This window comes from Lissotriton vulgaris, unplaced genomic scaffold, assembly GCF_964263255.1.
Source record: "Lissotriton vulgaris unplaced genomic scaffold, aLisVul1.2 SCAFFOLD_518, whole genome shotgun sequence".
NCBI lineage: Eukaryota > Metazoa > Chordata > Amphibia > Caudata > Salamandridae > Lissotriton > Lissotriton vulgaris.
The window spans coordinates 772,977-800,304 of NW_028243238.1; the positions used below are offsets into that span (position 1 = coordinate 772,977).

Sequence of the window (27,328 nt, forward strand, 5' to 3'; positions counted from 1 at the left end):
GTTTTGTAGAAACTGCTCAGAACTGTGCTGGAGTTGCAGCTAGGTGAAGGACATTAGGTCCCTACTTGTGGGAGTCAAATTGGAGACAAGCTGAAAAATGTAGGAAGAACCTGGTTGAAGATTCTGAGGTTCAAACGATCTTAAAGTATGAAGTAGTCATAACCACAAAGGTGAGGAAGTCTGGCCCATTTCTTTGAGATTGACAGATTGATCAGTTTCCATTATAAAAATGGAAAAGCGCTCTTTTGGGAAAATCTAGGTATGTTATTCTCTACCGCAAAAAAGAATCCACCCTCGCAGGCGAGGGAGAAGGGTGTCACCTGCCAAATGATAATACTGGAACGTAACCACGTCTCAAAAATGATTACAAGAACCAAGCTAGATACAACTTCAGGGAGAATGCGACACAAGATGGATTCAAAAATGATAATACAAAAAAGCTGAATTTATTAGAAATACAATAAATACAGTCAAATTAATTTGTCGAGGGATACATCAAAAAGCAAAATAAACATACAAAAAACAAATATATTATGTACTTCAAAACATTCAGAAGAACAAAGGAATTTTTCTGATTCTTTTTAGGCCATTTTCGAGCCAATACATAGATTCAAAAAATGAAAATATTCCATCCCCACAAACAGAGGTATCAGCAATAAAAGACGGGCCCCAAACACATCCACAAATGCTCTCAAACCAACTCACATACAGCAATGACACAATAAATATGTACAACCAAATGTAAAAGGAGAAAGGTAGAGACCAAAAAATAAATAGTGGAGTGGGCAATAGTGCATAAATATTCACAGGGAATTCTTGCCCAATGGTCTCTGTCTTGCACGGGGCGGACGCTCGTTTCGGTGCTGGGCTAACTAGTAGCCATCACCTTCCTCAGGGCACTGAAAATATAAATCTCTGTTGCTAAACTACACAAGTGGGGAAAACAAGGCAAGGCAGCAACAACTTATATACACATATATTTAGTTGGTGGCACGGATCCCAAATCAGATAGATTTCGTGTATGGCCGTTCCATTAAACTACAAAGCAAAAAGTATATAAAATATGATTAGACACATTCTCCCTTTGAAAAGGACACAACAATACTACAACGGTTTTCAAGAATGCCTTCACCTGGTGCCAATAAAGAGCAAAGAAAGATATGTGTGAAGAAAGACCCAAATCAATTCCAAGTCTGAGGCAGAAGAGTTAAAGATAGAATTAAAAAATCATACATAAATAGCCCCCACAGAGTCCAGAAAATCAAAGTATAATCTCTAATCTAACAGAAATTCAAACCTAAAACCTATAAGAGACAATAGCTTAGAAATAATAAAAGTTAAATGGACACAGTCCATAGGGTAAGTAATGCCAAGGGTGCCCGAAACACACTATGTGCCCAAGAAAAAGGACAAGAGTGCAGCCACAGAACATCCCTAACTTACTGCAAATCAGGAACGGCATACACCTAAAACGAGCTCCGGGTATAGCGAGATGCGCATATAGCTTATAAAGCTATCCAGACAAGAAAGGGGGTCGGTGGCTCAAGTAAGTAATAGAAAGGCTTCATCCAGATGGAATTGCAAAAAAACTTGTTCAAAAGGCTAGGGCTCAGATGTAGGTAATAGCAAATTACCGAATGGTAAATACCAAATGTTACCAATTCGGTATTTACTATTCGGTAATTGCTGTGTAGGTAAAATATTCGGTAAAAATACCGAATCGGTAAGATTCGGTAATTACCGAATCGGTAATTACCGAATCTGTATTTGCCATTGATTCCTATGGGCCTTGAAGCCCATAGGATTCCATAGCAAATACCGATTCGGTAATTACCGAATCGGTAAATTTACCGATTTTACAAGGGGGACATGGTGTCACTTTGACACCCTGTTTCACCCCTGTTTCTGGCTTGTGTGCCATGTAACACACATACATGCCCTTAGGGCATGTCTGTGTGCCACATGGCACAGGTGTACATGAACAGATGTGCATGTACACTGGAATTCGTTTTTAACCATGGAATAGTATTCCATGGTAAATAACGATTCGGTAAGGGCCTGTGGCACTGATTACAGTGCCACCTACATATGGATTTACGGAATCGGTATATTTACCGATTCGGTATTTTACAGATTCTGTAAATTTACCAAATCGGTAAATATACAGATTCTGTAAATATGAGGCCCCCTACATGTCAAATCCCAAATACCGGTCGGTAACGACCGAAATCGGCCGTTACCGACCGGTATTTGGCGACCTACATCTGGCCCTTTATGATAAGAAAGGGGAAACGGGAATAGAAGTAAGTATCCACAAAGAAACATAGCTCCGCATTACATTAAAGTACTTCCGGCCATTGCGGCTCGCATTTTACCTGGAAGATGGAGAACTCAAGGAGCAAGGTCGAGGCGAGCACGGCAGCTTCCCGTTCGGCTCAAGATGTGAGACCCCAGTTCCGAATCAAGCGAGAGGCCTCAGGTCAAAACATGTTGGTTCATAGAATCTGAAGGAAGAGTCAAAAAGGAAAAGAATAAACCGCAGGGCCTAAAAGCTAACCAACGGACTAAACCTAGCCCACGTCAGTGTAGAATAAAAAAATTATTCTCCAGGATCACAAATTGTTCATCTTCCTACAGGACCATGGTTTCCACTCTATTCTTCATTTAATGAACACTTTTCGTTATTGAGTTTTCTTGGTTTTCCAGGCAGGCTATGGGGACAAATATCTCGAAAATAGTAGAGTTGGGACATAAATTGGGAGAAGGCGGAAAACAAAACACAGTTAGATGCCACAGCAAATAAATGGGACATTAAACACGTACATAGGCCTTTGTGAACAATATTAACACCTGGCCTTTGTTAACAATATTAACACCTGACAGTTGATGTTGGTACTGGTTCCAGTTTATTAGTTTGCACTTCTACCTTGATGCTCGCTTGGCAGGCTCACCCCAAAGTTAGTTACCCTTCAATTGCTAACAGCAAAGTTGTGATTTATTGATTAGGTTGGGCCTGTAGATACGATTGATTTGAACTCTCCACCTCTCATCAACATGACAAATAAAAGGTGACCAGGTACTTTCAAATGTCGCCATATGCGTGTGTATTATGGCAGTCAGTTTTTCGATGGTGTGAATTGCCCCCAATTTGAACCACCAAACACCTGTGGGAGGCAAATTTGGAAGTTTCCAGAACTGTGCTATACATAGTTTAGTTGCTGATAACAAGTGTGTCAGTAGTTGCCCAGGAGGTTTGTGGTGGGATATTGTTCATCATTCCCTTTTATTGGCCAGCAGCATTGGCATTGGGACTAGTTCTAGATGCGTTTGTAGGATAACTGGCATTCTTTGATAGTTTTTGTCTAAATATATTGCACCTTGGGGCATAACCACCACATGTGAAACATGCGTCTCTCACCACATCCCTGTCAGCATCTAACTGAAGAACCGAATATGGCCTCCAGACTCACAAGAGGATCCATCTCATAATAAATGTGTATGAATTTTCTTTAAATTGAGCGCAGTTGGACGTTTTGGAAGCCCTTTCCCTTATGATGTTCCATTCTCCTAGGGAGATGTCCTTGCCTATTTCGGTCTCCTACTTTATCATGCATCCATTGGCAGAGCTAGGTTGAATTCTTGAACACAGGCCTCGTCTGATAGACTTACATAATTGCACCTTTGTTAAAAAGCTCTCTCAGTGTGGATAATAAGTTCTGATCCCATGACCTAATTCTTGTATTTGTCAGGCCAGAGGAGAAATCAGGATTAAATACTAAAGGTGTCATAAGTGAAGGGAATGATGTGAAATGACCTTTATGTGTTTTCATACCAATTATGTAGTAAGATAGTCTTAGAATAGTGAGTCTGTGAGAAAATGGGATGTTGGTTGACTGAGGTTTGAACCCTGGTCAAGCAACAGCCACAATACCTTGATGAGTGAACCCCAAAAAGTCACCAAATAGACCTGTGCTTTACTCTGAGTGGCTTGGCATAAACAGCAGTCAGGCTTAACTAGAGCAAATGTGTAAAGTATTTATGCAGCACAGAAACAGGAATAAAGTCAAAACACAACAAATAAAAAATCCCAGACCAATTTAGAACAATAGAGCAAATCTTAATAAATTATTTGACACCAAAAATGACAAATATCCAATCAGAAGAACAAGAGTTATGAATTTTTAATGATTTTAGTGAAAATAAAGCCGAAAAGCATAAAGCACCAACTATGGATATCTGGTCTTGCTGGACTGGGTAAAAGTTACAAGTTCAGATTGACTGTAATGGGGCACAGGTTGGCTACTGTCACTGTGTTAGGCCAGCTGAAATTTCACCTTCTCAAATCTGTACCAAGAGTCCCATTCAAAGTGGAAGGGGCCGTGAGGAGCTGGGACACTGTCATGGGATGCTGGCTGTGTGGTGCAAAGAACAGGCCAGGGATCATGGATGTGCATTGCTGTAGCTTCGGGTTAGCAGTCCATGCGTGCGGTCGATGCTGTAGCGCACATTTTTGAGATGGTGGAGCTTCACATTGAATAGCTGTGTCAGCAGCACATTCTCAGTGGGAACGGGCCCATTCACAAGCGTGAAGAGTCCAAAAGCTTGAATATAGTTCTCGGAGCCACACCAAGGATCTAGGACCTGAAGGGCACCACTTGGGGGTCAGGAACTCACTTCAACTGGGTTCAGGTGGTGGTGCAGGATGTGGGGGAGCCTTTCATGTCGCTGAGGCTCAGATAAGGAGGCCAGCAGACTGGTCCTTGGAGTCACTCTGGTAGCCATGGGTTCAATATGAAGTTAAAGGTCCAGTTCTTCTTTCCCAAGCAAGCAGGGAGCAGGGCAAAGAGGCAGGAATTCAGCAAGGCTGCAGTAGCTCAGCAGTCCAACAGAGTGACAGTCCTTACAGCAACACAGCAGTCTTTTTTCCTGGCAGAGTATTCACAGGTCCAGGCGTGTATGGAAGAGTTGGTGTCTGAGGTCCTACTTTTATGTGTAGGTGGTTTTGTCACTGTGTGTTCAGAAACCCCTCTTTTAGAAAGTGGCTGAGTTTTGTGCTTTAAGCATTTCTGTGTATCTCTGCTGAAATATGGATTGACTGTCTGGATATGAAAGGTGAGAGGAGCTGGGAGAGGTCTTGACCCAAGGAGGGGTTGAGATGGCAACAGGCTGCCCTGCATCTGGAGAGTAGGGGGAGGAGAAGCCTGAGAGGTGAAAAAGGCCTGGGCTGGTGCCATAAAACAATTGACCCATTTCCTGCTGAGTGATTAAGGATCCAGACCCCCAGTATCAAAGGGAAAACGGTGACACTGGGAGGGAGACACCCAGAACTGATTTAGGGAGGGGTCAGGGACCCCTGAGCACAAACGAACTTCAAAGACATTAAGGGGTATAATTATGAGAGCTGAAACCCCTGAACGTGGGAATGAAACAGAAATGGAGTGAGACTGAAAAGGCTTTGAACCATTTTGTGTTCAAGAGGAACTTCTGCTAAAGAAGGAGCAACTGAAGAGACTGCTGTGGAAAGACAAATCCTTGCTTCGTGATCTGGGGCTGGTCTTCAGTTTGCTGTTCTAACCAAGGGAGAGGCTGTTGGAACTGGGCTTGGAGGTGCTGGGTCGCCCTGCTTGAAGAAGACTGTGCTTTGTGCTGTGTCTTGTAACCCCAAGGGCCCAAGGTGATCTGGCTCCCTGTTTGGAAACACAGGAACATAAAGGTTTCTGGAGAAGTCCCAAGCAACACGGTGTGCATATGCTTATGCAGCTTGAGAAACTCGGAAGTTGTGCCTTGTGACTGTGGGCACGCAGGAGTAAGCAGAGTCTTGGAAGCGCGGGGTGCTTGTTGTGGTGCAGGTCAAGGTGGTGGTGAGGAGTGCCTGGTCGTTGTGTGCACGGGGAAACAAGGCGAGACTCAGACTTGCAGAGTGCATGTCGTGGTGCAGCCAGGGTATTGGGGAGGTGCGCCTGGTCATCATGTGCACCGGGAGAAGAGGTGAGACTCGGACACACAGAGTGCATGCCATGGTTCAGCCAGGGCGTTGGTGAGGAGCACCTGGTCATCGTGTGCACTGGGAGAAGAGGTGAGACTTGGATGCACAGGGTGCGTGTTGAGGTGCAAGCAGAGGCGTTGGTGAAGAGCGCCGGGTCATCGTGAGCACCAGAGAAGAGGCAAGTCTTGGACGCGCACAGTGCGTGTCCAGGTGCAACCAGAGTAGCTGGTGAGGAATGCCTCGGTAGTGTGTGCACCGAATTCGAAGTAAGTCTTGGTGTTCACTGAGACCGCCGGAAGGAGGGCCAGGTTATTGGGCCCTCGGAGTGAAACAGCAGCGGCCCAGATTGGCAGCCCCAGAGGAGCTAAGCCGCCGTCCCGAGTTCGCCGTACCCATTGACGGAGTTCTGGATCAAGGCCCAAGTCGCTGAAGGAGGAGAGGAGAGTGGGGTCACGCCCCCCCAGGTAACGTGGATCACCACTTGGGTGGGGTGCAGGCCGGGAAGGACATTCTCTCTGCCTCTCGCTTCTTTCAGCTGCGCAAGCCTGTTGCTTCGGCTCAGATCTCAACCTGGGCAGTGCTATGTATGGCTTGTTTCTCTGTTGCACAGTACAAGAGAATATCGTTACGCATTGCAGTATTTCTTTTCATTTTCAACATGTGTGATTCTAGCAATACGACTTGCCTAACCTTTTGGAAACGGTCAGAGGTGAGCTTAACTGTTGGCTAGAGGCGGTGGTTGGGATTAGAACCTACCAACCAACCGGAAGGAATACTACCCATTCTTATATGTTGGTTTTGTACCGTGTTGTCATATCGTATAACTTCTTATATAAAGATTATACTAATTTTATAAAAACTCGTGTGGAGTCTATTTGTGGTGACATCATTGGGTTGCTGGGAGTGTGGTTGCACATATTGTACACTTGTGCCTTGGAAATAAGCCTGGCTGCTCGTGCTAAGCTACTAATGGGGTGAGCAGGGCTATCTCAGACGATGTCCTTACTTAGCCTAACATTGAAACGAGGGGTCGGGGACTCCCGCCTCCAGCATTTGGTGGCGGCGGTGAGGGATAAGGACCCTCACTTCCAACACTCACCCATCATTAAAGAATTAACTTTATTTCCTGCCCTACTATACACTGTTTCCAACAAGCAGATAACTTAATGTACATAATGTACAATCTCACATCAATAATGAAAATGTGCGTGTCCACATACTTCATCACTATTTGCTTTAGCTCTCATTAACCATTTCCACAAGTGATGGAGTGGTTGGAGTTAAGGTCGAGTCTGGACCGCCAGTATGGGATCGAAAGTTAAGGTCATAGGTCGCCACTCCATAATCACTTTTGCTAGGTGGAAAAGAGATGCACTGCTTTTTTTCCTTTCTTTCTTCTCAACGTTTGTATGCATGGGCAGAGTTGAGGAGTGATTAGCACTGCCCATTGGGTTTGATAGCTCCTCACATTTAAAAAAAATCTTAAATAGTTTGAGATGCATTTTCTTTTTTTTCTGGTGATTGCAAACAATTGCGAATATTCACAGCACTGAAAAATGCCCACTGGATGCATGCATTCTAGCCTAAATTTCCAAACCGAATGAAAGTTCACTAATTTAAGAAAATACATTGAATCACAGAAAGGCCACTGTGCCCGTAGTTTCATATTTATACACGGGGAAATGTTCTTATGGTAAATTCCATGTTAGTTCAAAAAGTGACCTGTTTTTGGAACAGACATACCACTTTAGATCCTTTTGAGAAATTTACAAATAATTCAGCATTTTGAAGGTTTAATACTTTAAACTCAGTTTACCCCAGGTTTAGGGCTCAATGGTCAGAGAAGGTAAAAGTGATGAAGGGTCCATCAGTGAAATTTCTTATGTGAGAAAGACGTACACACTGTACCCACATCCAATTGGTAACATGGTATATAATAATAGTGATCTTACGTTTTATGTTTTAGTCTTAGTTATAGCTGAATTGCGGTAACGAATGAATGACTATCAATAAAACAAGCTCTAGCTCTTCATGTTCATTGAAGGTTAAGTTACTTTAATCATTTGTACAGCTAAATTGCATGAATGATGTATTTTGCAAGAATGCAAAGTACTTAAGTCAAGTGTTGATAGGAAAATGATATGTGACCTTGCCTTTTCAGAGACCATTTTGTCATCTGGAACCTTGATACTGGATTTATCAAAGATCGAATAAGGGCAGATTACAAAGACAGGCCCTCCTTGCGAAATGGACTTACTGACCAAGATCACCCAATTCCGGAGGCTCATGCAAGAAGAAGGAAAGCAAAAGACAGTACAGGTACACAAGTGTGTGTGTGTGTATATATATGATTGTGTGTATATGTGTGTGTGTGTATATGTGAGCATGTATGTGTATATATATATATATATATATATATATATATATATATATATATATATATATATATATATATATATATATATATATATATATATATATATATATATATATATATATATATATATATATCCACTGAAAAAACCATAGGTTATAGACCATATATAGTTAGGAATTCGCATTTACAAAACCTTATTTTACTCACACAAAACCATTGAAATTCCATATATGGTTAGTTGCACTAACTATATATCGCGCACCCGCAATCCACTGCTGATGATGTCACATATTACATCATTCATGACATTGTCAGTGACATCACTGATGACATCACTGATGACATCTCAAATGACATCACTGATGACATCTCAAATGACATCACTGATGACATCACTGATGACATCTCATTTGACATTACTGATCACATCACTGATGATATCATTCATGTGATAATACGATGAACCTCTTCAGACTCTAATATAACCTTAGATACAATCAGTGTAAACAGACACTCACAGACTGTCACTCATCCATGGAGTTACTCACACACCTAGTCAGTCATGCAAAGAATCAATCACACCTCCATTTCCTCAACTATACAGTTATACAAACTTTACTTATTCAAACATATACTAACACATATTTACTCTCTTATACAATCCCTGATACAAGTTCACAATGATCCATACAGCCACTCACACATTCACTGGCTCTTATGCACAGTTATTTATATATGTCAACTCTCACATGTACTGTGTTTTACATATGTACTTACTTTGACATGTAGCACTGAGATATCCATTCACTCACCAATACACTCAGTCAACCGCCCATACAGCTGTTTCCACATGCACTTTTGAAACCATACATCTAGTGAATGAACTGCTCACACATCTATGCACAGAGTCATACACCTCCCAGCCACCCACACACACACTCAGTCTCCCATACAAATACTTGGGCAACCAATCAATAACCCATATAGTTACTCATATAGCTACTTATCAACACATGCAACAGTTTACAGAACAACAGACATAATGATGCACAAATTAAGACAGTTTAGTCACTAACCCATGCACTCAGTGAGACACATTTAATCACTCACTCATACAGTCAGTCATGCACCTACTAAATCCTTCATCCAGACACTTATACATCCACTCATTCTTCAATATGTAAGACATATTTTAACTTTACAGAAACATACAGTCACTGGATGTTGTCATCAGTGATGTCATCAGTGATGTCATTTGAGATGTCATCAGTGATGTCATCAGTGATCTCACTGACCATGTCATGAATGATGTAATATGTGACATCATCAGCAGTGGATTGCGGGTGCGCGATATATAGTTAGTGCAACTAACTATATATGGAATTTCAATGGTTTTGTGTGAGTAAAATAAGGTTTTGTAAATGCGAATTCCTAACTATATATGGTCTATAACCTATGGTTTTTTCAGTGAATTTTCAAGGTTTTGTAAATGCTAATTCCTAACTAAATATGGTCTATAGCCTATGGTTTTTTCAGTGAATATATATATATACATACATATATAAACATATATCATCTGTATATCTATATAAATACAAACATAAATGCATGCATACATATACTTATATGCATACAGATGCATGTTATTTACATGAAAGTTGAAAAAACACTAATAAAAGCAAAGCTAAAAAGCCACCTCATTACAAACAGAATGGCTTTAACTTAAACGAGGGCGAGATCTATTGCATTTTCAATGCTTGTTTACTTTGGTTCCATCAAGAAGGCATTCAGATGTGTCACACATTTGCCATAAATTCTGAATGTTAGCACTCTAGTTGCACATTAGATCACTGTAGTAAAGCTACTGCTCACCAGGGACGTCTGCTGCTGGTATTCAAAGTGCATGTTTCAGTCTGCATGTCAGAATTTTTTTAATGAAATAGAAGAGGATTTGAGAAGTCACTCAAAATGATCCCTAATTTTTCTTTCTGAAGCACTAATCATACTTTCTATGGCAAAATTAACCCCCTCATGTAGTTCCTTTTTAAATTGAGTGTTTTCAGACTTACCACTTCATTCCAATCAAGATGGCTTCTGGTGTGCTATACTTTTGTCATAAGTAAGACTGTTAGCGCTCTAGTTGTTCTTTAGAACACTCTGGGACATTCTGTCATTGGGCTATACTTGGGGTACATCTGGGTGATATTTGGGCTACATTTAGGCTCTTTTGTCTCTGGTGGCCATCTTGGGAGACTGTATGTCAGAATTGTTTAATGAAATTGAAGAGGGTTTGAGAAGTCACTCAAAATGTGCCCTAATTTTTCTTTCTGCAGCACTAATCATAATTCATATGGCAACATATACCCCCTCATTTTGTTCCTTTTTAAATTAAATGTTTTAAGAGTTACCACTTTATTCCAATCAAGATGGCTTCAGGTGTGCCATACATTTGTAATAAGTAGGACTGTTAGCGCTCTAGTTGTTCTTTAGAACACTCTGGGACATTCTGTCATTGGGCTATACTTGGGCTACATCTGGGTGATATTTGGGCTACATTTGGGCTCTTTTGTCTCTGGTGGCCATTTTGGGAGACTGCATGTCAGAATTTTTTAATGAAATTGAAGAGGATTTGAAAAGTCACTCAAAATGTGCCCTAATTTTTCTTTCTGCAGCACTAATAATACCTTCTATTGCATAATATACCCCCTCATTTTGTTCCTTTTTAAACTAAATGTTTTAAGAGTTACCACTTTATTCCCATCACGATGGCTCCAGGTGTGCTATACCTTTGTAATAAGTAGGACTGTTAGCGCTCTAGTTGTTCTTTAGAACACTCTGGGACATTCTGTCATTGGGCTATACTTGGGCTACATCTGGGTGATATTTGGGCTACATTTGGGCTCTTTTGTCTCTGGTGGCCATTTTGGGAGACTGCATGTCAGAATGTTTTAATGAAATAGAAAAGGATTTGAGAAGTCACTCAAAATGTGCCCTAATTTTTCATTCTGCAGCACTAATCATAGTTTCTATGGCAAAATATACCCCCTCATGTTGTTTCTTTTTAAATTAAATGTTTTAAGAGTTACCACTTTATTCCAATCAAGATGGCTTCAGGTGTGCCATACCTTTGTAATAAGTAGGACTGTTAGCGCTCTAGTTGTTCTTTAGAACACTCTGGGACATTCTGTCATTGGGCTATACTTGGGCTACATCTGGGTGATATTTGGGCTACATTTGGGCTCTTTTGTCTCTGGTGGCCATTTTGGGAGACTGCATGTCAGAATGTTTTAATGAAATAGAAAAGGATTTGAGAAGTCACTCAAAATGTGCCCTAATTTTTCATTCTGCAGCACTAATCATACTTTCTATGGCAAAATATACCCCCTCATGTTGTTTCTTTTTAAATTAAATGTTTTAAGAGTTACCACTTTATTCCAATCAAGATGGCTTCAGGTGTGCCATACCTTTGTAATAAGTAGGACTGTTAGCGCACTAGTTGTTCTTTAGAACACTCCAGGAGGCTGCAGTAGAACACAAAGGAATCAACTGACAGTCTCTGTCCTTGTTGGATGTACATGTTTTACTGAGAATGTCAGACTTCATTTTCACATGACTGAGAAAGATAATGTGAATTTACAGAAAATATGCTTTCAGTTTAGCTTATAGATCCCCTTCCAAACCACTGTGGGAAAATCATGAGATATTAGTTTTCTTTCAAACAATATTCATGATATCACAGCAGAAGGTTTTTTCACATGGTAAAATCACCTTAGAACCCACCACAATTCCTAAAATGAGTATGGTACTATCAACAAATGATTTATAATGTAACTAAAGTCCTAAAACCCTCTATTAACTACAATGCTTTTTAATGAGGTGCTATCATGTATATTGGTCCCAAGATGGCTGCCAACACTTCTTGGATGAAGTGCTGACAGCCAATCAGATCAGATGTGTGGTTAGGCTCCGCCCAGATATATATCTTTTTTTTAACCTAAATTACTCAAAATCCACTGGAGCACATATATTGAGACCTAGCAAAGGCACATCGGGCTAACAGTCCCTACAATTTTGCCAAGTTTCGTGCAAATCCATTCAGCCGTTCGAGCTAAAAGTGAGGCCAACCGCCCTATGGAAATTAACATGGGAAAAACGCGTTTTGGGACCCCCCTTTTTTCTCGGCCCCCCCTTGATGAAACCCCCCCAAATTGTCAGGGGCTGCTCAGAAACAAAATGTTCAATTTTCCTGAAAATTTCTGCCAATTCCGTCCACAAACGCAAAAGTTATTAGACGTAGAATTTTCAAAAATCCCATAGAGAAAAAATCCTAACTATATATACCTACTGGCGACCGCCAGTAGGTAATATATATATATATACACACGCACACACACACACATGTATATATATATTAATGTTTGCATTTGTATACCACTCATTCACCACAATGCATTAATACATTTTACCGAGAGCTAGTATTTGCGAAAGATCAATTGACAATAAACCAGTGTATCAGTAATTTGTCAACAGTCACAGTGGGGGTATTGAATTGGTTGGGCACCAAATCCAGATAATCTGAAACAGTACTTCAGCACTGCAATAGGAACAGCTGATGGTATGAGATTATAACAGTTTGAAATGGGTTAAAATACTTTAACTGAGGATTGGCTCATTCAGGTGTAAATGGAATGGGTGAGTTTCAGCAATTTCTTGAATGTCAGGAAAGATGGTGCTGTTCCTAGATCTTCAGGCAGCTAATTCCAAACGGACACTGCTGCACCAGAGAACGATTTATTTTGCATGTGATATGTTTTAAATGTTGGTGTTTAGTAGAATATTAAGGATCCACGTTTCAGAACATTTTGTCCTCCTAACGTGTTAAGTAGCTCAGCTGAGTATGTGGAAGAATTTAGATTGTTGCCTTTGCAGTTGTTTCACTCTATTTTGAAATTGATCCTTGCAGTGATGGGAAGTCAATGTAATCCATTAAGAATGGATGTGATAGGAAGATATTTGCCTAACAAAAACCGTAGCTTAGTGGTTGAGTGACGTGCCGCTTTGATGGAAGCCTGTGAGGATTGTGGGATACAAAACAGGATGACGTATCTAGAATGAAGTCAAGAAAGTACAATTTGTTGATTTTTAGGTAGACTGCCGGAGGAGTGTTTGAAGTGAAGTAGATGGAAGTTAGAAAACTTGGTGATTGGGATGAGGCATAGAAAACTCCTTTCAGGATATCTGTCAAGTTTAGATCAAGTATGATTCTGTGTTTGCAGGGAAAAATCATAAATGTCCCCTTTAGAGACAGGAAGTTGTGAGATATCCAGAGTTTAAGTATGGTAAGAATGTGGTGGAGGGTGAGGATGACCTGTACATATGAGGTTTTGATGTTGAGTTATATATAATCTGCCTACAAATGGATCAGTTTCTCCAAGTCAGTAGGAGTCTGCAGTATGTTTTCCCACATAAAGAGGGTAATTGTCTTTGGAAATATGTTTCTTCTGTTGTCTACAGTAGCTATTCCGCTACACTGTGCAACATATTGTCCACAAAGAATTAGGTGCCTTAGCGTTATTTAGTAGTATAAAGATACCAATCTGCAAGGTTCTGATTAGACAAAGCAAGCCACAGAAGCGTGTGCTCTGTCTCCCCTGTTTCTTCTAAACGTCTCCCCTTTCCAGACACACAAGGATGTTTTCCATAGGAGCTCACAATCACCAAATGCTTAGTACCATGTATGTTAAATTATGTAAATCTTTGGCAACCTTGAACTCTGGTCCACTGACTCACTGAGTTTTCCCTTGCCCATTCAAGAACTGTTAAAACATATGTATTTAACCACAATGTGACATCATTTGGTCTGTTTGGTTATCTAGTTCTATGACATTACTGTAGACGTACGCTGTAGAGATAACCTTTAGAATAATATAATGTATAACCAGTCAATTTGATCAAATTGTGTTTCCTTAAAACTGTTTCAGTATTTTTGTATGTACTGCCAGTATAGTTATGCTCTAGTTATGAACTGTATATATTTCATTCATGGTGAACCCAGAACAACTATTTTATTAGCTTTTTATTGTGATTATTTGGTGTTGTTCATCAGATTATAGAATATATTTAAAAAACAGTGGAACAATAGCTTAAGAACAAAGAATTAATAAGAAAATGAATAATCAATAGTATTGACTTCGACTATTGTCCATTCTGACGTTTCGATACATTGTACTTCTAAATTAATCTGTTTATTGTTGTAGAACAGTTCCAGAGACGGTCTTTGTAGTACCCTGAACTTCATGAATTCAGAAACAATCTTGTCAATACTTAGTACTTCTTAATTGCACTTTCATTGTTAGCATATTTTAACCATGTTCCTTCTGTTTTTATCATCCTGGAAAAAGATCTTTCAAGAAAAATGTCCATGTTGCCAATCTTCCTAACATATGATAACCTTATTCCTTCCACTGTAGACCAATCATTGACATCCACTAACCATTCTGAAATAGCATGTGGCTCTGAACACATCAGTTTGATAGCAATTTTGTCTTGAGCTTGTAAAATGGCTTTCTTTTTAATTTTATTGTTTGTTTTAAAAGTATATCTACGCAGTAGACACATTTTGGAAACTGTAAATTGATACCTACTACAACCTCAAATCACTATACAATATTTAACTGTATGTGGACATCTCCATACCATATGGTAGAAATTCTCATCTCCTAACTCCATTTAGAACACTTATCCTGTTTGGTGTTATTCATTTATTTTTAGCATGATCGGTGTTGAGTAGTTTGGTTGTGATGTATGGAAATGCAATAGTTTGACTATTGCACTATTAGGCGTGGTCACCACCATCCTTCAGACCTTATCCCATTCTTCTGTGGTGGTTTTTCTTATACAGCCTCTTGTTTTAGCCTTATGTTGTTTAGTCTGTGCATGCTCCCCCATTGTCCTATACAGGTGTGCAATTCTTTTTTTAAAATTTGTAGCCATGTCTACTATTAACAGAAGCTTTTCAGACGTTTTATGTCCTAGATTTCCATCCCCAGCCTGCCACAGTGTAAAAACTGTGTAGTGGCCACTTGAAACATTTGCTGGGCTTCCTCGAGGGTAAATAGTTTGCGATTCGAGAAAAGATCCCCCTTCTCACCATCACCTCCCACTGTTCAAGACATGGGCTCCCCAGGGTTTGGTAAATATCAGAGAGAACTCATCTAGGACAGCACTCATAAGAATATCAGCAAAATAAGTCCGCAAGATGATGAATAGAAGTGATTGTGGCTCAAATGGGTGGTGATGCTGGTTTGTTCAAGTGGATGAGGTGGGCTCACCATGGTTGTAGGGAAGTGGAAAGAGTCGCAAGGCTCATGAGGGAGGAGAAGTAGCTTTGCTCACATAATCACGGAGAAAGGCACTCTAAGGCCATGGAGAGAGAGCTGGTCAGGCCAAAGCAATGGAGAGAGGAAGGGTCTTGCTGAGGTCATTACAAGGGGACAAACATCAACAGGTTCATGGGGAACGCATGAAATTTTACAATGGTGATAGGAGAGGGAATTTTTCACTTGAGTCTTTGGTAGAAGAGAGGTTTTACAAGCTCAGTGGGAATTCTGGTCACCAGTTGGGCATGACCATGGCTTAATATGGTTATTAGTGGGCAGTAGTCAATGGTGGGGAAGTTGTTCTGTGCTGCAAATAGTTCTGAAATAATGGCAAGCAGTGACACCGGGTGACTGATGTCATCGTGTGACTACGCCAGACACTTAGATTATACTGACCTGGAAACAATTATTTAGAGGGCAGATAAAATATGGAAGGAAGGCTGTAAGCCTGAACTAGTGTTCAGGGTTATTATATACCGAATAATGATTGCATGAACAGAGCTTAACTGTGATGTCATAACATGTGACTTTTGGTCATAAGAATGTGCTAAGCACAAGAGAAAATATCACAAATTTAAGGACATAAGTTGCTATATTATTCAGTTGGAAAAGATATGTGAAGTAGCAGGTTTTTGTAGCCTGACATTGTTGTGTTGCTAATTTTATAAGCAATATAATATGTTTGCTATTTATACATTCTGAATAGTTAACTGTTTTTGGATATGCTCCAGCAGAGGGGTTTGGTACCTTTTTGTCACTGTTGACTCTGTTCTTTTCAGGGAGCTTGAGGAATTAAGGAGTTGGGTTTCAATTCAAATTCACAATTACAGCATAGCCTATTTGGCTATACATCAAAGCTCAAAGTCGGGAAGCCAGGTTAAAGATAGATGTATCATAAATTCAAAGCCAAAGTACTATAAATCATTCTAAGATTCATTGCATAGAAATACAGAATTATCAAAGGATTTCAAATTCTATGAACTAAATTAATTCTCAATAGTAAATAACCAAGGAGAACATCAGTAGCAGTGGTACAAGGTAAAAGAAGCACAGCTGAATGAGAAGTTTGAAAAGTCCGATCATCCTGTCTATGATGCATAAAGAGTTCTAATTTCCCAATCAAACTTTACTGAAAATGCTAAACTAGCTTCAATCAGATTCATAAAATACAGAGAAAGGTGTCAGAGTGAAGCTTCAGTAGAAGTTTCTAAAAATAAGTATTGCATTGCATAAAGTGATACAACGAGAATAAAGCATGGAATGTAAGACTCAGAGGTCTAAACCTCTCCTATCCTAAAGAATTCTCCACATAGTGTGTGTGCAAAGCCACAGAACATTGCCTAGCTATACCCCCAAAGATCCTCCTGATTTATTGTTTTGGACCCAATTAAAGACCTTCTTCAAACAATAATCTCTTTGGCAAAACACGCTCATAATTCCTTCTTCTTTGATGTATGTTTTGAAAACACATCTGATCCAGCAATCAGGGATCGATAAATTTTCATAAACATAGGCCCATTTACACTACCCAACTAATCCCTTCATGCTGGGGCTCAGTGTGATGTAGGTTTATACCCCATTTACCAACATACAATACAGAATCTATATTTCTCCTTTCAATTTGTATATGACTATTGTGATGAATTGTATTCGTTGAGAAGTTGATGACAAAAATTATGTACCTATCAATAACTACTAAATAATAAAAGACTCAGTATATAATTTATAATGAATATCGTAAATAATGTGAAATCAAATGCTCATCAAGTGCAGTCATATGAATGCAAATCATAGATTATCACGGAGAGAAAACATTAGCATTGTAAAGGAACAACGTCATAACAAAAAAAACAGTGCATTGAAGGAGTGGATAGGCAAAGAGAGAAAAGTTTCAGAGACAAAATACATTTGCAAATGATTATACAAATTCAGGAGATTATCTATAGTAATCCAAGTAAGAATCAGGGAAATCTACCCTCCTGGCCAAAAAAGGCAGTAGGCCACTCGAGAAGAGTCGAGCAGCAAAGATTAAGTCAGTAATCAGGAAACAGGTAGGCCTCTATCTGGAAACAGCAAACTGACGACAGCGACGATCTCCCGCTAGCTAAACACCAGCCGACCCTAAAACCACACCCCCCAGGGCACCTCAATTATACCCTAAAACTAAAATGGTCATCCCACATTTATTTCAATATCTTACTAAACTCTGTCAATCATTGGCTAATAATGGCGGTGTTCTGTCATAACACTCTCATTGTAATCACTTTATTCACTGTTGTATTGTTTTAGACTTTAGGCATTACAACAGATCCTTCTCAGGAAACAATTCTGAATACAATCATAGTACATATTTTTTTCCCTTCCCTTCATGTTGCAAGTCTCTACGCTTTCATTGTTTGCTTCTGCCATCTCGTGAAGGAAGTTGCACACTTTCTTTTCCGTAGCCTTGGCAGACACACAGCCCATCAAGAAGGTCATTTTCATGCCTTTGCGTTCTATCTTTTCATTCAAAGCCCATTTTAATTCACGTAATTTCTTTCAGCAAATATTAACCCCAAACTGACATGCAGGAAAGTAAGCCCATGCTTGTATTTTCTACAGAAAAGAAACTAAAACCTTTATTATTTTCATGAAATGAAATTTCATTGCGCACCATCCGAGCTTAGCACTATCCCATGCACAACCCATGATATTCCTATCAGAATATTATTAATGTGCCCAAAAGCAGCATTAGTCTTTTTTATTTTTCTGAAAGCTAAAAAACAATTGCGGCCTAGTTTTCCTGCATTAGTACACACACTAGTTTACACATGCGCAAAAGCCTTTCCCCTTATTTTAGCACTTATTAATAAAAATCTTCACAGCATACTGTTAATTTATGTTACTGAGGGTTCAATTAGAGAAGGTTTTATTTACGCAAAACCCTGCTCCATCAAATCCATAACCCTTTCTTCTTTGATCCACATGGTTCAAACTTGAATTGATGCCTTCATTCCATACGGACAGTAAGCCTCCCTTCTGGGTGAAATTTATTTTGCTCTGTAGATTAGGCTTTATGCAGAAGGCTCACAGTGCATTTCAGTGAGTTAAATTAACTTTAAAAAAAAAGTCAGTTACCTCCTGCCTTGTGTTTCGTATTCCTTTTCTTCCTCTTGGCAGTTGGTGGCTCCCCTCTACCAATCCTGGCGCTGCTCTTATGCTGCACAGGCAGCGTGATAGAAGCACCAGGATTGACTGGAGTGCAGTGGTTCAATGCTAATTTAAGCACTAGGGGGCTCTGCTTGTTTCCCAGACAGCTCAGTTTGGATTGTTTAAAGTGCGCATGTCAGGATGATCTTCGCAAGCCTGCCAGCCAAAGTGACATGCACACTTTAAACTTAAGTGCACAATTTTCCTCCTTGCTGCTGGCCCCGCTCCCAGACTCGGCTGCTGCCAGCATGAAAAATAAAATGTTAATACATTTGTTTTATTACCATTTTATTATTCAATTTTTCTACACTGATAGTGGAAGGGCGACGCTCCTCTGCCCTCAGGGAGACACTTTCTCTGGTACCAGGTAAAATCCGACTCCACTGAGTCAGAATTTACCAGGTGCGATAAATACCACTTAATTACAAGTTTTCCTCCAATAATGAGGAATAACATTCAGATTTTGCAAAAATCTAATATCCTGGCATTTACCAGGTACCTTTCCACCAATAAGCGTTGGCAGGTTTGACCTGCCGAAATTAATCAGACGAAACAAAATCCTAGTAGTCAGGATTCCAATATCTGTGCTAACATGTTGAAATGTAACCACCAACTCATAATAGGGGCCTATGTATTTGAATATCCTGTCTTTCTCTCATTACAAACCGATGCAGCTCTCACTTTTGCTCAAATACTCCAATGTGCAGCAAATGGAGTTACGCTGATTTTCAGATATCTCCTCGCTACGCCAATATCACTTTTTACTCCCGCCTTTTTGACCCCGTCTTTATTGGCCTGGCATAACCTTCTCCCTCTCCATGTTGGAGGTGATATTTGCCATCTTCCCATCTGCCCGGTGAGACCAGTTGCTAATTATAATGCAAAGAGGCTTAACATGATAGCCTTTCAACTGTGTTTCTAAAATATGACCAGGAATGCACAATTCCGTCAATATTGCTGATTAGATGCTTCCATGGCTGCTTCAATATGCCATTGGTAATTGTGAAATAGTCTATAGGAGCACAATGTGCTGATGAAGTTGCATCCAGGACCGTCTATCAAAAAATATTTTATACAATGTAGAGATGTTTGTTCTTGTTTACACTTCACTATAACATGCTGCCATAAATGTATCCCTCATTGAAGGAAGTCTTGTTACTTGCTTGACTGGTGAAGTTTGAGCTCCTTGAAAATGCTACGGTAACTTAATTCCGTGTGCCTAAAATGACATGCGCATCCTACTCTGTGTATACCAGAGTTAGCATCATTTCAACATGGTGTTCCACTGCCCCACAAGCTCTGCCATTGGGTGTTTCTTTTGTAGTTAGTTACACTGCCGAATATGTTGACAGACCATCCACCTGGTTGGGGTGGCTGGTCTTCTTTTCAGAGGGGACAGCACCAAGAAAGACGGCCATGCAGCTCTTGGCAGTCTTCCTTGCAGTGAGCTAACAAGTGTCACAAACATACTGGAGAAGTCTCCAAACATGCCATCCAAGTTTGGTATTTGAAATGTATAATCCTCTTAAGTGGTAGATTTGCATTACAATGTATTGCAGTACCCCTCTGTGCACACAAGATGGCAGATATTTCATCATGGTAGAATTGCCATAATTGAGATATGCTTTGTGGTGACTCTCTCCATAGAAGCGGAACCAACCTCAATGGAAAACCAGTTGTTGGCATGGCAGCCATTGTGTAATAAAGTAAATCTTTCTCTGGTATTTGGGTGGAGGTAGGACTCCTGCTCAATGGTGGATTCACTTGACTTAATTGAGACTGTGGGAGTTTAGCTATATCATGGATACAAGTCTGTAGGTAATACAGTATGCAAATACAGATCATGGCAGGTGCAGTAGTTACCTAATGATTTTAACCTCCCAGTTATATGGTCCACACCTTGCAATGCTCGATAGTGCAGTATTGCCACATGCTTTACCAGTGGAGTGGTGTGGCTCACTGGTGTGGAGTGGTGTGGCTCGCTGGTTAGAGGCGGCAGACCCGTAAGCAGAGAACGGCCCGAGACCAGGGTGCAATTCCCGACGCGGCAGGGTCATGGACCAGGGTCAAACGGACTCGATAATTCCCGCCTCGGTGCCTACTCTAGCCAGGGAACACACTCGGCAACTCTGGCCATTAAGCTTGCCTCATCTCTACAACGGCCCCCCACAGACGCTGGGGATGCCTGGTTTCACCTTGGAGATACCCAGAAAGGGACAATCTCACAGGGAAAACCAGGACGGGTTCCCCAGCGGTCTTCAGCGCCAGGATACTCCATGGAGTCGCAGTGCGCTTTACAAGTACACCCACATTTACCACCTTCCGAGCACCAAAACTCAGAATGTTGCGGCGTTTCTCTCCACGATTTTTACCAGATTTAACTAGGTGAACTTGTAGGGGCTTGAAAGTGTCGTAGTTTTACACTAGCTGTCAGTCTCACTGTGATTTAAAAAAATAGAAATAATTATTACAAAAAACAGATTTGTAAATATATAGACATAAGCGTACATAGATAAAGATAAAATGTGGGGTGGGGCCTTGACTCACATGAGGCAAAGTCTTGAGTGGGTAGTGATGGCTCTCATCTCCCTTAATCGTACTAATAAATAGCATGTGCATAGAGGGTTGATGCCATGCCATTATGTATGTGCGCTTGTTTTAACGAAAGATATTGAAACAAAACAAGGTTGGAAGGGGTTAAATCTGTTCAGTAATGTTAAACCACGTTGAAGAGACCATGTCATTATAGAAAGAGTGGTGCTCCTGGTTGTGCCCTGTAATCTGTGAGATAGAAAACAATGATTTTATTATGTAAATTTCATGTTAATGTGGTAAGAAACTGACATTTGAACTTTGCACTGTCCTACTAAATGTGTGAATGTGTGTTTGTTAGTACAGTTCCTTTAAATAACATGAGTTGTTGTACCACATTTATTTTCACTGCCGTGGCATGCATGCATGCCTTTATATGTGTATAATGCTTTAAATAACTCAATTTTCTTCACATGACGCCAGTGGAGAGATCTGAGTGCAGAGGAAATATGATGCATTGAAAACGGAGAGGGGGGGGGGGGGGGTTGACTAGGCAGCTTGAAATACAGGAAGACAAATACACACGTAGGCAGAAAAAGAGATTGATATCTGAATTGAAGTTGTATTTTCATATTATTTTTAACATTGTACATACACACCCCAGGACCTTGTCAATGCTGATTTTATTAGTTAAATTACGAGTCACTACCTTTGCTCAATTCTAGCATTTGATTTCACAGTTTGTATATGAAGATAAACATACCCATATCATACTTAGTCATTTAAAATTCATGATAAAATGATGACTACATGAGTCAGAAGCAGAGTGGAAAACTGTTGAAAAGGAGGTGATTTAAAAGGACAACTCAATGCTATCTGAGATTTTAAAAAACGTATTTTTTGTGCACTGTAGGATTTGTTTCTACTGGACATGCTAGCATATTTCGATTCTGAACACAGGGAGTCTGCTAAACAGCTCTCAAGCATGTGTTTGGACAGGTAAAAATTGACATATAATTTTAGGTACAGCCACAGTACAGTAATACATAAACTGCATCCCAGACATAGAATTCAAATATCACATGTAAGCTAAAGTGTGGATGTGCCGCACCCACATGCGTGATTACACGCATAGTATCAGAGCTCCCCCTGCTGCCCTCACTGGTGGAAGCTAAGCAACAAAAAGCACATTTCATAATAAACTCAGTAGGCATGTTTAAAATCCCACTTCTCACAAAAGCTAAGTCATCTGTAAATATTGCCTTGCAGTCCACATGGCCTAGATGTTTAATGTGTATTAGAACATTGGAATGTTGGGAGCTCCATTGCAGACAATGGAGTGCTCCCTGCTTCTACGGGCCGGTAAAGGCCCGCAGAGCAACATTCCAATGTTCTACAAAGGCTTCTCGAAGCTCGAGGGGATTTATATCTCCTCGAGCTTGAGAACCCTTTGTTTAATTTGTTAGAACTGCGGTGGCAGAATGTTCTAATAGAACGGCTCTGCCCTTTAACGATTCAGCGGGCCTTTAATAGCCGGTATAGCCCGCTACGGCGGGCTATAAGGCTATAGAAGTGAGAGTTACCAAACATGAGTATGGCATGTTGCATCGGTAATAGAATTCAAAAGCGCTGTTTATTATGTAGGCTGTAGTACCTTTTTTGAGGGAGGAATGCTGATTTTAAGTATGATCATCATGTTCCCATAACTTGTTTTAGGGAAGGACTAGTAAATCCATCTTCCTGGCAATCTGCTATTTATTACAAAATGTAATATACTGGTGATATTAGGTTTGGTGTATATTCCCCAAATATGATCTCTATACAAGTTATGGGTTGCAACCTGAGTCCCAGTAGCCTCCTAATTGGATCAGGCAGGCACCCACTGACACCAGTGATTGTAATTAGATTTCCCCAGACCAGAGAGGAAGTCTGAATGATACCCATTAGGGACCTCCTAGGGAACAAATGGCTTTTTGGTGGCAGGTACCTGCTGGAAGAATCCTGGTAGGAAGATGGGGGTAGGGTAATTACAGTGACTTTCACATCCATTTATCCTAGGAATTTGAGGAGATTGGAAAAAAATATGACACTAACTGACCACATAAATGACAGTCAGAAACTACAATAGTACTGCATTTATACTACTGGTGTGGGCCTGTATTTTATGTTGGCCCTCTCTTAGTTATGGCGACTGTTTTCACCCCAGGGACTTCCCTGGGCATAGATTCAGTCTGGGTAGGATTTGCAATGGAGGGAGAGATTGGCTGAACATTTGAATGGGGCAGCCAAAGGGTGAACTCAGCGAGTTCAGACTGCTGGATTTTCCTTCTACCATTTTCGAAACTGCCTGAATATTGCAGGACATGCTTCAATAGAGGGATTTACTGAATGTGGGAAATTTCTTGCGGTACTCATGGGACATATAACCAATCATTATTTAGCTGACGGGTGCTCTATGGAAGTTGGCATGAAAAGTCACTGAGTAACCCTCACCCCATAGGCCAACATTGTAACTTTTACCTTCCTATTGTTTCTAAGGGGTGTCTTTGACATTTACATCAAGAATTCCTTAATGTTGACATTGTGGATGTGTTTTATGTATTGATTTCTTTCCTCTGTTCTGAATTGCTTTTGAATTTTATTTCTACTGCTTGTTTTCCTGACTTTAATATGGTTAGGCACTACTTAATTAGTTCCCTTAAATTTTCTCCGAGAAAGGTCTATTCCTTGGAGCCATAGCTTCAAGGATTTACCTAGGATTCCTTGCTCTACACTTTTTTGGAACAGAGTCCTTTAATTTTATGAGCACTTATCCTTGCTCACCCCCTCGTTTATAATCCATAAATAAGCAATAATGTACATATCAGATCTGTAGTTGAATCTGTTGGGCTAACGTGGTTCTACTCTCAGGAAATCATATCTTCAATCTTTAAAGAAGGGAAAAGGCTACAAGGGCTGGGATGCACCAGTACGACAGTTTAGAAAACAGGATTGGAGGGTAAAGTTGATCATGGTTGCAGTGTCACAGAGTGTGGCATAGTAAACTGCTGGTCAGGACAGGGCTACTTAATACCACAATGGTGGAATCATGACAACCATTGGGGCACAGTAAGCAGCAATATTGAGGTCAAGATCAGAGATACATGTTTCTGGTGCTTTCACCCTCTCAATTGTAACACCACCCCACACTGTCAGTACTTTACAGACACTGGGGAAAGCCCAACAAAACCCTGTTAGCAAAGTTCAAAATGTAAGTCTAAGCCAGATAGAGTAGAAGTTCACTTACGACAAATTAAAAAAAACTGTATTAAGAAGAACTGCTATTAACTGAAGTAGCATTGTTAGTTAACCCCTTAAGTGCTGATGACGGAACCGCTCCGTCATCAGCTACGGGTGAGCTGTGCTGATGACGGAGCGGTTCCGTCATGGCCCGCTCGGCGCGCCTACGCAGCGCAAATTTCGCGCCTGCGCTGACGTTCTATTGAGCGGGGTGGGCCATGACGGAACCGCTCCGTCACAAGCACAGGTCAACCGACGCTGGTGACGGAGCAGTTCCGTCACCAGCATGCGGCCGCCGTGCGGCCGCCCCGCCCCCTTAGCACTGCGGCGGAATAGCCGCCGCAGTGAAGGGGTTAAAGAAGGTATGCAAGTTCTTAACAAGTTGAGTCAGACCAAGCCCAAGTGCTGCAGGCCAAGGAGGTTAACATTGCTGTGGCTAGAAACTCAAAACTAAAACTATTTTTTATGCTTTATTTATATTTCATTTTCTACTGTCAGCCTCCTATTTATGGTCTGCAGGCACTTTCCAAACATACCTTAGGCTGGTGATTTACAGAGGATGAGTTGATCTCTAACTGGGTATTGTGATGGTCTCTTTTAATTTGTGTTTTATTTATTTGCTTATTCTTCTAAAGTGCCACTGCATAGGAAGTTACTCAAGCACTTTACAGATAACTGTAGTTACATATGCAAGGTATGTTTACAGACAAGTTACATTAGGCTACAAAGAGAGTGGGAGAAGAAAAGAGAAGGGAAGGAGAGAAAACGAAGACAAGTGGCAAGGTAGATGGATCAATAAGGAGAAAGCAAAGAGGGTGAGGGGTGGGGGACAAAGAATAAGAGATTTAGGGGAAAGTGGCAAGAAAAACAGGAGGTGAAGAAATGGTTAAACAGCAGCTGATCAAAAAAGTTAGTCAGAGATCCCTATGAGGAGGAGTATCAGATTGTTGCTTGGGTGTCATGGCAAGAGGAAGGTCTGTGAGGAAACCAAACTAGAACGGTATCCACGCTTCTAATGAGAGTCAGTCGATAGTCAGTAAAATCGGTGTGATGTGGTCAAACCTTTGGTTCTCTGTGATTAATTGTGCGGTGGAATGAGAAACTGCTTTAAGGGGTGGCAGATTACAGACCCAAAGGCCAACTAAGAGGGCATTAGCAGTGTCTATTCTGGAGATGATGAGCACATGTGCAGCTGATTTCAGCTGTTTTCTGAGGAACAGGTGATTGATTCTTTTCAGTTGGCAAAGGTGGAAGTTTGAAGCTTGGGCAATTTTATTCATGTGAGGAACTGAAGACAGGGAGTTGTCAGTAAGAAAGAGGAGGTCATGGTCGACACTGTTGAATGCTGCAAATAAATCTAATAAGACTAGACTGTAGCAATCGCCCTCATTCAGCATGTGGTGGCTGTTGCATCTTTTCAGGCTTTCTGTTTCTGTGCTGTGGCCAGCTCAAAATTCAGATTGAATGAGGAGAGTAGACCGTTATTGTCAATGTGTTTGCTTATCAGCAAGCCGCACTGTGGGGGAATTTGGTGTTGGTTGAGAAAGGTGAAACTCTACTCGGGCAAAAGCCACAAGCTCTGTCGGGGGAGAAACAAAAAGTCACTGAATTAACCTGTACTTAACCCTCTACTCGCTTGGCACAAAAGCAGTCAGGCTTAACTTAGAGGTAATGTGAAACACAACACAGGAAAAATCCCACAGCAAACATAGAGTACATTTTAATAAATTGTTTTACACAATAAACAATACAAATGTAATCAGTAGAACCGGAGTTATGAGTTTGTAAAGTTTTAAGTAAAAAACTAAAGATAGATTAAAGCACCAACTACTGACATCTAGTTGCACAAGACCGGGGCAAAGTCGAAAGTTATAGCCAACCACAATGGCGTACTCGTCTGATACATGAAGTGGATTGGGCCCAGTCCCCGCTTACCTTCGGATTTAAAAGAAGTTTTGAACAAAAATGTCTGAGAAGGTAAAGTTTAGCAGGGCGCGGCAGCCAGCAGTGTCCAAGGAGCTGTCGGGTGAGGTCACAATGAAGATTTCAACGTTCAGACTTAGGGCCTGATTATGAGTTTGGTGGTCTTGAAGCGGGCTGCCATGCCAGCACCCCGCTCCAAGACGGCCAAACTCGACCTCTGTCAGCCCACCAGATTAAGAGTCATTTTGTGATCTGGCGTGCCGCAGTCTTGCAGCAGTGCAGTTGAAAGGCTCATTTATGAGCATTTGAACTGCAGCACCAAAGGAGCGCCAAAGCAAGTTCTTGAACGGTATGGACTTTGCAGTTTAATGCTGTGCAGGAACTGGGCTGCATGCACACAGGAGGGCACATCATATGCCCCTGTATGCACTCGTATGCACAGGGACACCAGGGAGCCATGTAGTGCCCCCTTACTTTTCTGACCGCCACACTTTTCATGGCGTGATCACCACCATCAAAAGTCTTGAGGTCAGGAAAGTCCTAACATGCTTGGTGGTGCCGCATCGGCACCGCCAGCGTATTACTGCCCCAGACTGCTGGGCAAATGCTGAGGAGTTGCTATGGTCTGACCGCCAAGGTTGGAATACTGCCGTCAGACTGCCG

The 27,328-nt window shown here is 40.9% G+C and overlaps 1 protein-coding gene across 1 annotated transcript in view; it reads left to right on the plus strand.

Annotated features, from left to right (window-relative positions):
* Positions 1-27,328, plus strand: part of LOC147668654 (uncharacterized) — a 574,419-nt gene that overhangs the window by 489,850 nt on the left and 57,241 nt on the right. The window contains exon 26 of the mRNA XM_086948545.1: positions 8,148-8,305. Coding sequence (XP_086804671.1) covers positions 8,148-8,305 — 158 coding nt within the window. The remainder of the gene's footprint in view (positions 1-8,147; positions 8,306-27,328) is intronic.